This window comes from Thalassophryne amazonica, chromosome 16 (assembly GCF_902500255.1).
Source record: "Thalassophryne amazonica chromosome 16, fThaAma1.1, whole genome shotgun sequence".
Taxonomy (NCBI): Eukaryota; Metazoa; Chordata; class Actinopteri; order Batrachoidiformes; family Batrachoididae; genus Thalassophryne; species Thalassophryne amazonica.
This window is the reverse complement of record NC_047118.1, coordinates 9,542,670-9,559,621: the sequence shown is the minus strand read 5'-3', so window position 1 is coordinate 9,559,621 and position 16,952 is coordinate 9,542,670. Positions and strand designations below refer to the sequence as shown.

Sequence of the window (16,952 nt, the reverse complement as noted above, 5' to 3'; positions counted from 1 at the left end):
CGGGTCGGAGGGCTGCGCGTCAGTTCCGTTCCATTTCAGATAAAAGTAAGAAACTAATCAGTTTTAAACTGTCTATTAGCCAGCCGGTTTGTGTGTTAATCCAGTGTTTAGGTTTGGATAAAACCGACGGTCAGATCGTTCATGTGCAGGCAGGCAGGCAGGCTGTGTAAAGACATGTCCCATGTTAAATTGGTCCACCGTTGTCATGTTCCTCATCTGACAGGCGCACACATACACCGAAGCACATTCTTCGAGCCGCTGGACTGGAGGAGGCCCTGAGTGTCTCCCACAGGGAGAGCCACCTGCTTGCTCTAGGCGTTGGCTGGACACCTTTCTCTGCGGCGTGCTGGCTGCGGCAGCGGCCACAGGAACACGGTTTGGCTGACACGGTGCGAGTAGCCAGGGAGGAGGACAGACACGGGAAGTGGAGGACACAATGTTTGGAAGTGGTTTGGAGAGATTTGGGGTAGGAATGGAAGACTTTTTGTTCCCCTCTTCTCTGATGTGGAAATGACAGGGTGAGGAGGAAGACAGAACATGACATGAAGACAAGACAGGTGGTGCCTTATCCTCCGCCAGATCTGAAAGAGAAACAGGGCGACATTCGAGTGGTGAAAATATATGATGGAGTGAGAATTCAAATCTGATGGAAAATGGGGCATGGATGAAAAGTTTTATGCAGCTATTTTTCTTATGACAAATTAAGCAGATTAGGTGGTGTGTGTGTGTGTGTGGGTGTGTGTGTGTGTGGGTGGGTGTTTGTCTTTCACATCAAACCAGAAAAGCTCCACTTATTAATTAAACCAATTCACTCCACTCACTTTGTTCATTTGAACCACGGACCTCTGTTCTGTCGAGCTGAGCTCCCCGTCATCTAACGGCAATATTTTGCTTCGAAAACAGCATTTACATGCAAGTCTTTACTTTTTAAATTGAAAAGACACTTATTACTGTATTTTTATATAAAGATAAAACTTGCATGGGTTTTCTTCAGTAGTGGAGCTCATCTCGGTGGGTGACCATGTGCCATCGAGATGAGCTCCACCGCGCATGCACACCTCACCCGTCGAGTTGAGCTCAGCCACCAAACAAAAGTCGAAAACCCACATAAGTTTTGTCTTTACATAAAATTACAGTAATGTGTCGTTTCAATTTTAAAAAAGTAAAGACTTGCATGCACACGCTGTCTTTAAAGCAGAATATTGTCGTTAGATGATGGGGAGCTCATGTCGACGGGGAGATGCGCAGTTGCGCGGTAAAGACTGGTAGATAAACTTGATGGGGGGAGGTGTTAACGTCCGGGGTAGAGAGAACTTCACATGCGTGTGTATGTGCAATTGCACGGTGGAGATCCTCTCGACGGGTAGATCATCTCATCGGGACACTGGTGTCGCAGACCAAACAGCTCCCCCTAAAAATCGGTGCACCCTGCCTTCACTGCGCAGCCGTCACTCACCGCGGTTCACGGATTATCACCTCGTTTCTGTTTCAAACTGCACTCCAGTCATCATCTATCTCAGTGACAGATATCTGAAGCTTTTGTACAACAATCATTTCCACATAAATTCAGCATTATTTCATCAGAAAAGAAGGAGGAAGTGATCAGAGCGCCACAGCTACACGGGCTGCTAGCTGATGTGTTCACTGCGCCTCTGTCATTTCACAGCGTCACAGAGTATCACCTCGTTTCTGCTTTAAACTGACTTTACAATGATTTCAGAGGCTTTACCTTTATCATCTGATGGTTAATAATAACATTAATCCATTTGATCACTTTGGGTGAAGAGACACTGTCTCAGACGAGCTGCTGTACTCCGAAATGACGCATGCACAGTGGAGGCAGGGCGGACCGTTCGGTCTGTGATACCTGCACCCCCACTCCTCCTCGGACACACCACCCCAAACATTAACATTTCTTGTTTGAGCTGTTCTTTGGGTTCATGTACGAGGTTTGTCTGAAAAGTAACGGACCTTTTTATTTTTTTCAAAAACTATATGGATTTGAATCACGTGTGATTGCATTAGTCAAGCTTGAACCTTCATGCGCATGCGTGAGTTTTTTCACGCCTGTCAGTTGCGTCATTCGCCTGTGGGCAGGCTTTGAGTGAGCACTGGTCCACCCCCCTCGTCGGATTTTTATTGTGAGGAAAATGGCCGAACGCTTGGAGCAGCGCTATTGCATCAAATTCTGCTACAAACTGGGCGACAGCCAGATGGAAACGATTCGGAAAATTCAGACGGCTTTCGGAGATGAAGCTATGAGCATCACACGGATTAAGGAGTGGTATAACTGGTTTAAAGACGGCCGCGTAATGGTGGAGAGCGAGCCGCGCTCCGGTCGGCCTTCAACATGCCGAAATGACGAGATCATTTCCAAAGTGAATGCTGTGGTTATGCGGGACCGTCGTGTGACTGTCCGAGAAATTGCGGAAGAGGTGGACAGTAGTAGGACTTTGGCACATTCCATCGTGACAGAAGATTTGGGCCGAGTGGCGGTGAAATATGTGCCAAAGTTGCTGACAGCGGAGCAAAAGCAACGTCGTGTTGAAGTCTCACAGGACATGCTGGACTCCATTCAAACTGATCCCTGCTTTATGGGCACCATAATCACCGGTGATGAGTCCTGGGTGTACGGGTACGACCCGGAAACCAAATTCCAGTTGTCACAGTGGAAGTATTCCACGTCGCCAAGACTGAAGAAGGTGCGCCAAGTGCGCAGCAACATCAAGGTAATGCTGACTGTTTTTTTTTTTACTCCCGTGGTGTGGTACACCACGAGTACGCACCACAGGGTCAAACAATAATGAAGGAGTATTACAGGGATGTCCTCCGTCATCTATGTGATGGTGTGCGGCGCAAGAGACCGGAGTTGTGGGCCACAGGAAATTGGCGCATCCACCATGACAATGCTCCAGCTCATTCCTCTCACTTAATTCAGACTTATTTGACGAAAAACCAGTCTCCGGTGGTTCAACAGGCGCCTTACTCTCCTGACATGGCCCCTTGCAACTTCTGGCTGTTCCCAAAACTTAAAAGACCATTCAAAGGAACACAATTTGAGACAAGAGAGGACATTATGGCTGCAACGACGGCAGAGCTGCACTCCATTACAAAAGAGGAATGCTTCCAACAGTGGTGACACCGCTGGGAGAAGTGTGTGGAGTCCCAAGGAGACTACTTCGAGGGTGATTAGGTTTCCAACGCTCCAGGTAAGCCAGTTTTTTTTTTCCCAGCCAAAGGTCCGTTACTTTTCGGACAGACCTCGTATCTCTCTCAGATATGGGTTATTAATGTTCTCAGATTTGGGTTATTAATGTTAAGGTTAGTGTGAGGGTTAGGATGTCACGCCACCGCTGTAATGACATACCAACACACAGTTATGGCCTTGGACAGACCCCTCTGTTCGAACACGTTTTTTTTACATGTTCCAGACAAACAGACACGTGTTAATATCGAGGGCTGTATTGTTTAAATTTTTATTTTATTTTTTTGAGGGCTTGCAGCAGTGCCCCTCCAACAGGTGGCACCTGAGGCCACTGCCTATATCACCTGCTGTTACAACCTCAAACCAGAATCCTTCAAGATAAAATGCTCTCATTGCAATGTACATGCTACACTTTTATTTTCAAATGCAACTCAAATGGATTTCATTCATATTCAGACAGTTAATTTATCCAAATTAGCAAAATTAGCTCAAGTTAAACTGAGCATTAGGCTGCAACAAGAGACAGGTTTTTAAGTTGTATTCAACTAGTACTAACTAATTGATTACATTTAGTAAATGTATTTTAACAAGAACTCCCAAAACATTAAGGGTTTGGGAACATGTGGTTTTGGGAACATGTGGTGGTGCTGCAAGTTGCTGCTTCCACCACACAATGGAACTACTCTTGGTCCTCGATGGCAACTACTCAGGCAGACATCCAGTCCATTCCGAAATCTACTATCTGCTACAGCCAGGTGCTACAGCCAGCCCAGTATTGGGGTCCTCAACACTGAAGCACCTTTACACTGGATTATGTCCAGAAAAATGCGCCACATGGCCAAAATAGCACAGCTGGCTTTCCTTCGTAATGCAAGTGATTCTCATCTGAGTCTCCCTGAGTAATCATCCGTTTGACAAAAAGTCATTCCACTGCTACCCAAAGATCCTCTGAAGAGATCTAATACCCAAAGGCATCCAGTCATCACCATGGGTCACACGTTAGCATCAAAGTCTCACAGCTATACAGTCAGACAAGAAGCATCAGAACCATAAAGTCAAAGGTCACAGTATGGTCTGCAAAGTCAGGGTGAGTAAACATTTCCAGTCTGACAAAGGCACCCAAGTCACTAAATTCCACAATCCTACCCAACACCCAGTACTACACTCATGGCATTTTGTGTGGGAAAGCTGGAGGGACTGGAGCTACCGGCCAAGCTCTGCGTTCTCAGGGCGCAGGGCTACTTTGTGCCCCTAGGATGAATTAAAAGTCTGCAGGCCACAGAGCCTACTCTTATTGTGCACCTGCTTTGCGGATGATCTCCCTACGGCAGTATAGCAGTCAGATTCTGTAGAGACTTTCAAGTCCAGATGGATTTATTTTCCCTCTCGTATGGCTCGCATACTGGCATAGTATGGTACTGTGCTTCCTGTCCTTTTAAATTCATTTTATTAGTAAACAGTGCAGTCTCAGCCTCAATTTTATCTAAATTCTGGGTCTGTTAGTGAAGCTTAGGGCTAGCGGCCGCCAGCCGGCAATCACTTTAGTATTTTCTCTTCTTTCTAGTTGCTTAATGCTGATGAATTTTACCTTAGGTGTAGTTTTTCTGGCCAACTGATCCTGCTTTTTTTCTTAGAATGGGCTAAGCAGTGGGTTACCCCTTTAGTATCATCAGAGGGAGTTTTTCCTTACCACTGTCGCCTGTGTGTTTGCTCTAGGGGTTGGTAAGGTTAGACCTTACTGGTGTGAAGCGCCTTGAGGCAGCTTTGTTGTGATTTGGCACTGTATAAAATGAAATAAATTTAAATTAAATTAAATTGAACTCTAGGTGGCAGAATAAAGGATGACTGTTTATGCAGAGATATGTGTGAAAATGATGAGATGTGAGCAGGTGGGATGAATCTGAATGCTGCATTGAATTTTATACCTTCCTCTTCGGATGTTTCTGCATCCCGTGAGCATATAGTGAGAGGAAAAACACAGAACATATCAAGAGATATCAACACACAAAATAAAAGTGGTCTTTCTTTAAAGGTCATATGTTATGCAAAATGCATACAACCATGGTTTTCTCACAATAATATGTGTCCCTAGCTTGTCTATAGCCCCACCCTCCGCCAGACAAAAAGAGAAAAGTCATTACACACATATAGACTCCTGAGGGCAAGTGGTTGCATTTACATCCAAACAAAATATAATTTTTCCATAAGATCGTCCTGACTGAGTCGATCCAAATGATAACAAACCGATCAGTCTGTGGAGACATCAGTAAAAGGAGGTACAGAGGGAACCTTTCACATTGGAACTTTTAGTCAGTGTAAAGTAGGAGCACTCCTAGTGGTAAGATGAGATCATGTTTTGTGAATACGATCCTACAGGTTTAGCCTGTGGGGATGACTACACACACACACACACACACACACACAACTCATCACAACATGTAACTGATGCTGACATGCAGAACGGTGCTGTCACAGAGTTAGAAGATTTCAATTCCTGTAACAACAACAGTGTCCAAGCTGTAACTGCACAGATTATAGACATACAGTGGTGGGCACAGTTCCAATAATCCGATAACTGATAATTATCGAAGATAATGTTGTCTTTATCAGATTATCTTTTCAGATAACTTTGAAAACCATTATCGGACTAATGATCTTCCGATAAAGTTTTGTTTGATAATTTTTAGATCGTTAACGTGGTAAACAAAACTGAACAGCTACAAACTCTTATAAAATTTAAAATCAGTTTAACACCTACCTGTTAAATGTTTTGTAGCAGATGTGTAGTTCTACCCTCTGCAAAAAGAGGGTAGAACTACACATACATTTTTAACTGGTTCAAATTTTAACCAAACTAATTTTGGACAACTTATTTAAATTAACGTCATGTCTGAAGTTTTATAAAGTGAAAATATCAGATATATGTTTTCGTTTTAAAGTAATGCGCTAATTTTTAAGGTTTTAGTGTGGACAAGCTGTGTCCAGGTGCATTATGGGTATAGGATAATCTCAGTATGTTCACAACATGAAAAATGCATTTGAGACACTCTGATCAGGGTCCACAGACAACAGCATTAAACTCTAGTGCCTAAATCTCTTGTGAATATATTCTCTGGGTTTATAGACATTATTGCGTTTATTAAATTCCATACATCTTAAACGTAGCAGAGTAGCAGCAGACAGATTATGTGGAATTTTGTTTTGGCAAGTCTCTACTGCCATCTACTGGCCAGTAGTGTTCATGGCAGTATTCAAACTATACTCGGTTCCAGCTCAAACTGTACCACAGAACCGCACGGTGTAAAAGTTTTTTCAAACTTAATTTACAAACACTCTCGATGGGAGACATCAAAGTTTAAAAAAAACAAACAAACAAACAAACATTACAAGACAGGTCTGCTGTGTTTGTACATGCACAGTGTGAGAGGTGGTCATGAGATGTTAAACGCAGCTTGTTACTCCATGTATACTAAATGATGCAGGACGTGCAATTAACCTGAAACTCTGTGCGATCCCAAAAATTCTTGCACCAATGAAAAATCAACTGAAAAAGGGCCAAAACTTGCACTGGCACCAGTAGATCATGGCAGTGTTCTATTTATTATGACACCGGTTATATCAGACACTTATCTAATTACAACTTGGCTTTTTTTTTTTTTTTTTTGAAAATGCCTTTTTTGGCATATTTTACAAAAGCACATTTATCTGTAAACACCAACACACGACACACCTCACATCAACGTGTTGGTTTACATAACCAATAAGTGTTAGCGGAGGCACATTTTACCCAGAATGCCATCTGTCTGTGTTTGTTACAAAACGTCAGAATTAGTGCATTATTCAACATTAAAAGATATATGTTATATCTTAACTTTGCATAAATGACATAATTGGCATTAATGGAGTTATTCTGTCAGTATTCATTTTATTTATACACCAAACCATAACTCAGCACTGCTTTATTTTCCAAGACCTCAGCCTGACGGCAGCGTTGTGATTAAGTAGAGTTAAGCTTTATAGCTCCCCTCAGCTGTGTTTGTGCTGGAAGCCATGTAGTAAAGTGGCGCTTCTAGCAGGGGGCAGGGCACTCAAAGATAGAAGTGCTGACTTGTTGTTTGGGTCTGTGGTCGCCTTTGATGCTTTCAGAAGCGATCGTGGTGTTAAAATTAGCTTGTTAGTAGTTGCAAGTGTACTGGAGACAATACTGGAATTTTTCAGTTATCTGTAACTTCTGATACACTTTTGGGTGGTTTATCGTTTTAACTTTATCAAAAATAACTTTTCGGTTATCTGATTATCTGTTATCGAAGTTAATTTTTTGGTTATCTGTGCCCACCACTGTAGACATAACAATATGAAAGAGCCCAGCTAAACCAGCAAATGTTACTATTCATCTGTTTTCAAGAAGACAGTAACCAGCGCTGCTTCAAAACTGAACGGTTATATCAAATCACTGCCAAAAATAAAACACGTTTTCCAATGCTGCTAATAAGGGAACATTGTTATTTTCATTCAGTGGTTAATGAGTCTTCAGGGTGTAACTTCTGGTTAATTATTATGAAATAAATGGAAAAACATTAAGCCACAAAGTCTCATATTTAGGCTCAAAACACAAGATTCGATCTTTTTTTTTTTTTTAGACACTGACATGGTCTGCTGAGGAACCATTAGTGCAGCAGATAACTGACACAACCTTTCAAATGGTGATACAAGCACCAAAACTGGCACAAATACTCCTGAAACATTACTCTTTTGAAAAACAGCCTATCCACTTGATTTTTCAGGAGGCAGCCAAGTATGGGTCAATGAAGAATTACACGGGGGTCAAAATTTACACATGCTCTAAACATATTGAACGTATGTCACATTATTTATGTGACCATAAAGATTCCAAAAAGGTGTAGTTTGGACTATCTTAGATTGAATGTTATGAAGTTATGGGGTAAATACAGCAAAAACGGTGACAAAGGTCAATTAGGGAATAACCCTGTTGGGTCTGATGATTTGCGGACGTTCATGCTGGATTTTACGGTCGCAAATATCCGTTTTACTCAAGTTGCAACTGTAATCCAGCATGAACAGCCTCAAATCATCAGACACAACAGGGTCATTCCCATTCTAATCCAATTCCATTGTTTGCATGGTTCATTTTTCTGTAAGTAAGTCAGCAAATCGTTTTGAAAGGGTGTGGTCGACTCATCAAAGCAACAGCATCTTCATGCCAAACTGGAAATTCTGTGAGCAAACCCACAGATTTCTCCATCTCGTCAATTGCATTGAGTTAAATCCACAGTAAATCCATCAATCAATCCAATTAAATCCATTAAATCCAAGCATTTCGGCATCGGCATCACTGCACTAGTTTCTGTCAGTCTCAGCTGACAGCGCCACTGTTGACACCTGCACAGCAACGCGGTCAGGGCACAGAGTTATACATCAAATGTGAAACAATCGAATATTTTGCCACTGTCTACTTGATATTTTGGGTCTAAAATCTCACACAATTAACCAATCAGATTTGTGGAACAAATGTAATTGGATTAGAATCTCGGTTTGTACAGGGGGCCAAAGTTAAAGTTGTTCCAATTTTGGTAAAAAGTGTTGTTACATGTTACATGTTACAGGGAAACATATGTCATATGATAATTATAGTGGGCGATTTTAACATCCACACAGATGCTGAGAATGACAGTCTCAACACTGCATTTAATCTATTATTAGACTCAATTGGCTTTGCTCAAAATGTAAATGAGTCCACCCACCACTTTAATCATATCTTAGATCTTGTTCTGACTTATGGTATGGAAATTGAAGACTTAACAGTATTCCCTGAAAACTCCCTTCTGTCTGATCATTTCTTAATAACATTTACATTTACTCTGATGGACTACCCAGCAGTGGGGAATAAGTTTCATTACACTAGAAGTCTTTCAGAAAGCGCTGTAACTAGGTTTAAGGATATGATTCCTTCTTTATGTTCTCTAATGCCATATACCAACACAGTGCAGAGTAGCTACCTAAACTCTGTGAGATAGAGTATCTCGTCAATAGTTTTACATCCTCATTGAAGACAACTTTGGATGCTGTAGCTCCTCTGAAAAAGAGAGCTTTAAATCAGAAGTGCCTGACTCCGTTGTATGACTCACAAACTCGCAGCTTAAAGCAGATAACGCGTAAGTTGGAGAGGAAATGGCGTCTCACTAATTTAGAAGATCTTCACTTAGCCTGGAAAAAGAGTCTGTTGCTCTATAAAAAAAAAGCCCTCCGTAAAGCTAGGACATCTTACTACTCATCACTAATTGAAGAAAATAAGAACAACCCCAGGTTTCTTTTCAGCACTGTAGCCAGGCTGACAAAGAGTCAGAGCTCTATTGAGCCGAGTATTCCTTTAACTTTAACTAGTAATGACTTCATGACTTTCTTTGCTAATAAAATTTTAACTATTAGAGAAAAAATTACTCATAACCATCCCAAAGACGTATCGTTATCTTTGGCTGCTTTCAGTGATGCTGGTATTTGGTTAGACTCTTTCTCTCCGATTGTTCTGTCTGAGTTATTTTCATTAGTTACTTCCTCCAAACCATCAACATGTCTATTAGACCCCATTCCTACCAGGCTGCTCAAGGAAGCCCTACCATTAATTAATGCTTCGATCTTAAATATGATCAATCTATCTTTATTAGTTGGCTATGTACCACATGCTTTTAAGGTGGTAGTAATCAAACCATTACTTAAAAAGCCATCACTTGACCCAGCTATCTTAGCTAATTATAGGCCAATCTCCAACCTTCCTTTTCTCTCAAAAATTCTTGAAAGGGTAGTTGTAAAACAGCTAACTGATCATCTGCAGAGGAATGGTCTATTTGAAGAGTTTCAGTCAGGTTTTAGAATTCATCATAGTACAGAAACAGCATTAGTGAAGGTTACAAATGATCTTCTTATGGCCTCAGACAGTGGACTCATCTCTGTGCTTGTTCTGTTAGACCTCAGTGCTGCTTTTGATACTGTTGACCATAAAATTTTATTACAGAGATTAGAGCATGCCATAGGTATTAAAGGCACTGCGCTGCGGTGGTTTGAATCATATTTATCTAATAGATTACAATTTGTTCATGTAAATGGGGAATCTTCTTCACAGACTAAGGTTAATTATGGAGTTCCACAAGGTTCTGTGCTAGGACCAATTTTATTCACTTTATACATGCTTCCCTTAGGCAGTATTATTAGACGGCATTGCTTAAATTTTCATTGTTACGCCGATGATACCCAGCTTTATCTATCCATGAAGCCAGAGGACACACACCAATTAGCTAAACTGCAGGATTGTCTTACAGACATAAAGACATGGATGACCTCTAATTTCCTGCTTTTAAACTCAGATAAAACTGAAGTTATTGTACTTGGCCCCACAAATCTTAGAAACATGGTATCTAACCAGATCCTTACTCTGGATGGCATTACCCTGACCTCTAGTAATACTGTGAGAAATCTTGGAGTCATTTTTGATCAGGATATGTCATTCAATGCACATATTAAACAAATATGTAGGACTGCTTTTTTGCATTTGCGCAATATCTCTAAAATTAGAAAGGTCTTGTCTCAGAGTGATGCTGAAAAACTAATTCATGCATTTATTTCCTCTAGGCTGGACTATTGTAATTCATTATTATCAGGTTGTCCTAAAAGTTCCCTGAAAAGCCTTCAGTTAATTCAAAATGCTGCAGCTAGAGTACTGACGGGGACTAGAAGGAGAGAGCATATCTCACCCATATTGGCCTCTCTTCATTGGCTTCCTGTTAATTCTAGAATAGAATTTAAAATTCTTCTTCTTACTTATAAGGTTTTGAATAATCAGGTCCCATCTTATCTTAGGGACCTCGTAGTACCATATCACCCCAATAGAGCGCTTCGCTCTCAGACTGCAGGCTTACTTGTAGTCCCTAGGGTTTGTAAGAGTAGAATGGGAGGCAGAGCCTTCAGCTTTCAGGCTCCTCTCCTGTGGAATCAGCTCCCAATTCAGATCAGGGAGACAGACACCCTCTCTACTATTAAGATTAGGCTTAAAACTTTCCTTTTTGCTAAAGCTTATAGTTAGGGCTGGATCAGGTGACCCTGAACCATCCCTTAGTTATGCTGCTATAGACTTAGACTGCTGGGGGGTTCCCATGATGCACTGAGTGTTTCTTTCTCTTTTTGCTCTGTATGCACCACTCTGCATTTAATCATTAGTGATTGATCTCTGCTCCCCTCCACAGCATGTCTTTTTCCTGGTTCTCTCCCTCAGCCCCAACCAGTCCCAGCAGAAGACTGTCCCTCCCTGAGCCTGGTTCTGCTGGAGGTTTCTTCCTGTTAAAAGGGAGTTTTTCCTTCCCACTGTCACTAAGTGCTTGCTCACAGGGGGTCGTTTTGACCGTTGGGGTTTTTCCGTAATTATTGTATGGCCTTGCCTTACAATATAAAGCGCCTTGGGGCAACTGTTTGTTGTGATTTGGTGCTATATAAATAAAATTGATTTGATTTGATTTGATATGTCATAGAATACAATGGATGCTGACATTGTTTGACCTTTACTTTGGACAGTAAACATTCAACAGGGTTAAAACTATTCCATTTATTAATCCTATTAGCTCAACCAATAATTTAAACCACTTTATTATTTTTTATTTTTAACCAAAATTTAACTTTGGCCCCCTGTACAAACTGAGATTGACCTTTGTCACCGTTTTTACTGTTTTCACCCCATAGCTTCATAACATTCAGTCATAGATAGTCCAAACTATACCTTTTTGGAATCTTTATGACCAGACAAATAATGTGGCATAGCTTTCAATATGATTGGAGCATCTTTTAATTTTGACCCCTGTGTAATTCTTCATTGACCCCTACCTGGCTGCCTATTGGGAAACCAAATGGATAGTCTGTTTTTTCAAAAGAGTAATGTCGAAAGAGTATTTGCACTGAATTGGTGCTTGTATCACCATTTGACAGATTCCTCTGTAAATATTCTCTAATGTGCTGCACTACGTTTAGCTTTGTGTGTGATGATCTCTGCCATAGTTGCGCACTGAGCTGAATTGTGTCTATTTATTCACTTCTGTGCTTAAAAAAATGTTCATGCACACAGGTCATGCACACATGCACAGACGCTTACATCTACCCCTAAAAGGACTGTTGATGTGTTCTATGGTGGCCAATAGGGGCCACAACACATCCCAATTAAGACAACGCTCAGAAAACACAATAAAATGCCTGCATTAAGTCAACACAACATAGCTGCATCAAAAAATGTCTTGCAAATTTGAAAAACACAGACAACAAATATAACCTGCAGCATGTGCAACAATTAAATCCGATAACGTGTCTGCTGCAAATTTATACAATGCAACAAAAAACCCAGACATGTTGCAAAGTTCCACAACACAAAAAGAGATTTCTTTAGACTGTTTATATCTGCCTGGTTGGCAGAGCTGAGTAAGTTTAGTTATTTTCCTTTTTTTCTTTATTATTACTATTTTACTTTTTAAGCTTGCTGTATGTTCATGTTTTAGTGTTTTATGCGTGACCCTTCCTTTTGTGTGCACTGACCACTTCGATGGGCTCCAGCCCCTTGTGACATTAACAGGACTGTAAGTGGGTTTAGAAAATGAATGAATGAACAGTAGATGTCAGTTGAAGTCCTCTGGGCAGAAACTTATTCTTGTGTTGTGTTTCTTGCAGCAGGCATGTTATCAAATTAAACTGTTAAATGTGCTGTGGGTTACACTTCCAGCCGTGCCGCTCTGTGCGCGGCTCAGCCTGTCACACCTCAGCAGTGAAGCCGAGTAGATCCTGATTAGTACTTGCCGAGGAGACCACTTGGGAACACCAGAAGCTCTTCACATGTTTCTCCTTGTGGAACTGGAGTTGCACCAGAAGGCCATCTGGCATAAAATTTGTGCCAAATCCTAATCAGATTCACTGCGATATGTTTGCAAGCATTTTTTTTTTCAAATGATTCAGTACAACTACTTGTAGAATAGACGCAGGTATTTGTCTTGTATTCATATTTTCTACATTTGCTAGTGTTATCTTAATTTGGACGTCTTGTGGCCTCTCCAGGCCACCACATGTCACATTTAATGTAAAATTGCCAGTCATTAACATAATCCAGTTTTTTGGTGTCTACAATAATCTGATGAGTGCAGTGGACAAGAGAAGTCCTTTAGGTCAGACTGTAAGGAGAGAAGAGAAGCGAGCGTGCACAGGTGGAACCATGCAGAAGGAGCCATTTAGCAAAGGCATGAGGGCTTAGGCTGCAGCCAAGTGGAGAAAAATGGGATGGCGAAGGGTAAAAGAGCGTAATGGGTAAAGCAGATTAGAAAGAAGGCCACTTAAATGAACCCATGACTGATGAGTTGTAGATCACTTAAGGGGGGACTTCCACATCTGGCACCAGTGGACATGTGAAGCAGCGTTTAGCAATAACTCTAAGAGATGAAGTTCACAGTGAAGGACTGATGTTCTGGCCCCACCTTGTCATGATGAACTCACACCTGTGCAATGCAGGACAGACACGGGATGGAGCGGTGCAGGATGGAGCTCAGGGCTGATTCTGTTATGTCAGTTTGGCCTCTGTGATGTTTTCTACGGAGTGAACGTCAAAGCTGTGTAAGCGTTTAGCACACCTCAGGCTCGACTCCCCTTAACCCCCCCTCCTCAGGTTGGGAGGCGAGATGCAGTTACTTCAAAGGAGTGAGAGTGGAAAGGGCAGGGAGGGTTGGGGAGGAGGTCCTTCAGGTAGAAGCAGACAGGTACACACAGGCATGCCAGAACTCTTACTTAAATCCCCATCCTGTTCCCCCTAGGACTATAGCTGCCAGGAGAATAGCACCTGCGATGGACCCTATTATGATATTGGTGCCACTGGGACCTGCGCAGAGGAAGGAGGGGAGGTGGGGTACGGGGGGGGGGGGGGGGGTCAAAAACAAAACAACACCACTAAAAAACACACGTCTGAGGACAGAATCAGCACCGTACATCAACAACATCAACTAGAGAGAAAGATAGTAAGACACCTGTAGACAGAAAGACAGGATGAAGGGAAAGAGGAGGAAACAAGGTCCAGCACGTGGCGTGGAGGTGGGAGAACAGGCGGGCGGGTGAGCGAGGGATGTCAGGGCAGACAACAGGTACAAAAAAAGAGAGAGTTTTATTACTTTGTTCTCATTCCCTCTCCCGCTCTTTCAGCCTCGGGTGGCTTTGGCTTTTTGCCTTATGAGAGCAGCTGATCAATACCTCTGTGTCTTTGGCAAGACTGCAAGAAAGTAAGGAAGACACTTGAAGACGCCGCCGCCACCGCCGCCTGCAAGACATACAGTTACCAGCACGCATGTGTGCTAACATACTGTACATGCACATATGCTCATTTGGATGAATGTGTCGCAACACACACCCACACACACTCCCGACACGGAAACAAAACTCAGCAGGGGGACAACTGCCGTGTCTAATTGTTGATGTTATCACAACTTATTGTGAACGTAATCAGGTGAACAAGGACTGGATTTTGTGGTGCACAGAGAAGCTACGCAGATGATGGGTGGAGACTAAGGGGTGGTGATGGGGGGTATGAGAGGCAGACAGAAAAAAGACGAGGGCAGTTTGAGAGTGCTATGGACCTTTCTTCTCTGGGCCCGTAGGGACCGTAGGCTCAGGGATGGGGTCAAAGACACTGCAGTCCTTCCCTGTGTAGTCCCTGTCGCAGATGCACTTCACCTCATTACTGCAGGTCTGACAGAGAGACAGAGACGGACACGAGTCTGGTGAAACTAATGGTAGTAGATGCTGGAATTGAGATAAGCTTCAAACCCTCACAGACACACACAGTAAGGCAAATAAGTATTTGATCCTCTGTTTTCCCACCTACAAAGAATGGAGAGGTCTGTCATTTTTATCGTAGGTACACTTCAACTGTGAGAGACATAATATGATTTTTAAATAATTAATTTGCATTTTATTGCACGAAACAAGTGCAAACAGAGATTTCTGAGATCCGCCAATCTGGATCCGGTTCACCTGCAAACTTTAATGGAGTCTTCCATGCCCTAATGGCTATCTGTGGCACAAATCTGGTGAGAATCTGTGACGATGTTTTGAAGAAATCCTTCAAAGACTATATAAAGTGAAATCTTGATCCAGAATCCAGATCCAGATCTGGTTCAGCTCCAGAATTCAGTGGACTCTTCCATGCCCTAATATCTATTTGTGGTGCAAATTTGGTGAGAATCCGTAAACTAGTTTTGACATAATCTTTTAAAGCTTATATATAGTGAAATCTTGATCTAGAATCCAGATTCGGATCCGTATCACCTCCAAAATTTAATGGAGTCTTTCATGGCCTAATATGTATCCATGGTGTAAATTTGGTGAGAATCCATGAAGTAGTTTTGATGTAATCCTTCAAAGAGTATATAAAGTGAAATTTGATCCAGAATCTGGATCCAGATGCAGTTCACCTCCAAAATTTAATGGAGTCTTCCTTGGCCTAATATCTATCTGTCGTGAAAATTCCTCCATAATGATCTTCTCCAGATCTTTCAGGTTCTAGTTTCAATTCCCTCCAAAGATTTTCTCTTGAGTTCAGGTCTGGAGACTGATGAGGCCCCTCCTTAGTTGTTAGTTTCGGGTCATTGTCAAGCTGGAAGACCCATCCACGACCCATCTTCAATGCTCTTACTGAGGGAAGGAGGTTGCTTGCCAAAATCTCGCAATACATGACCCCATCCATCCTCCCTTCAATACGGTGCAGTCGTCCTGTCCCCTTTGCAGAAGAGCACCCCCAGAGTATGATGTTTTCACCCCCATGCTTCACGGTTGGGATGGTTTTCTTGGGGTTGTTCTCATCCTCTAAACATGGTAAGTGGAGCTGATACCAAAAAGCTCTATTTTGGTCATCTGACCACATGACCTTCTCCCATGCCTCCTCTGGATCATCCAGATGGTCACTGGTGAACTTCAAGCAGGCCTGGACATGTGCTGGCTTGAGCAGGGGGACCTTGCTGCCCTGCAGGATTTTAAACCATGACAGCATCATGTGTTACTAATGTAATCTTTGTGACTGTGGTCCCAGCTCTCTTCAGGTCATTGACCAGGTCCTCCTGTGTAGTTCTGGGCTTTCTCAGAATCATCCTTACCGCATGAGGCAAGATCTTGCATGGAGCCCCAGAGTGAGGAAGATTGACAGTCATCTTGTGTTTCTTCCATTTTCTAATAATTGCGCCAACCGTTGTTGTCTTCTCACCAAGCTGCTTGCCTGTTGTCCTGTAGTCCATCCCAGCCTTGTGCAGGTCTACAGTTTTGTCCCTGGTGTCCTTAGACAGCTCTTTGGTCTTGGCCATGGTGGACAGGTTGGAGTGGGACTGATTGAGTGTGTGAACAGGTGTCTTTATACAGGTAACAAGGTCAAACAGGTGCAATTAATACAAAAGTGCAGAACAGGAGGGCTTCTTAAAGAGAAATTAACAGGTCTGTGAGAGACAGAATTCTTGCTGGTTGGTAGGTGATCAAACACTTACTTCATCCAATAAAATGCAAATTAATTATTTAAAATCATACAATGTGAATTTCTGATTTTTTTTTTTAGATTCTGTCTCTCACAGTTGAAGTGTACCTACGATAAAAATTACAGACCTATCCATTCTTTGTAGGTGGGAAAACTTATATATACTTATATGTACTTATTTGCCTCACTGTATATAATAGACAAAGA

The 16,952-nt window shown here is 42.1% G+C and overlaps 1 protein-coding gene across 1 annotated transcript in view; it reads right to left on the bottom strand.

Annotated features, from left to right (window-relative positions):
• Nucleotides 1-464: 464 nt before the first annotated feature.
• The window catches only part of LOC117527862 (disintegrin and metalloproteinase domain-containing protein 11-like), a 73,319-nt gene continuing 56,831 nt past the window's right edge, over nt 465-16,952 (bottom strand). Inside the window, exons 23-26 of the mRNA XM_034190364.1 lie at nt 14,863-14,974; nt 14,024-14,114; nt 5,131-5,148; nt 465-581 (exon numbers count right to left, since the gene is read on the bottom strand). Coding sequence (XP_034046255.1) covers nt 566-581; nt 5,131-5,148; nt 14,024-14,114; nt 14,863-14,974 — 237 coding nt within the window. The 3' untranslated portion in view covers nt 465-565. The remainder of the gene's footprint in view (nt 582-5,130; nt 5,149-14,023; nt 14,115-14,862; nt 14,975-16,952) is intronic.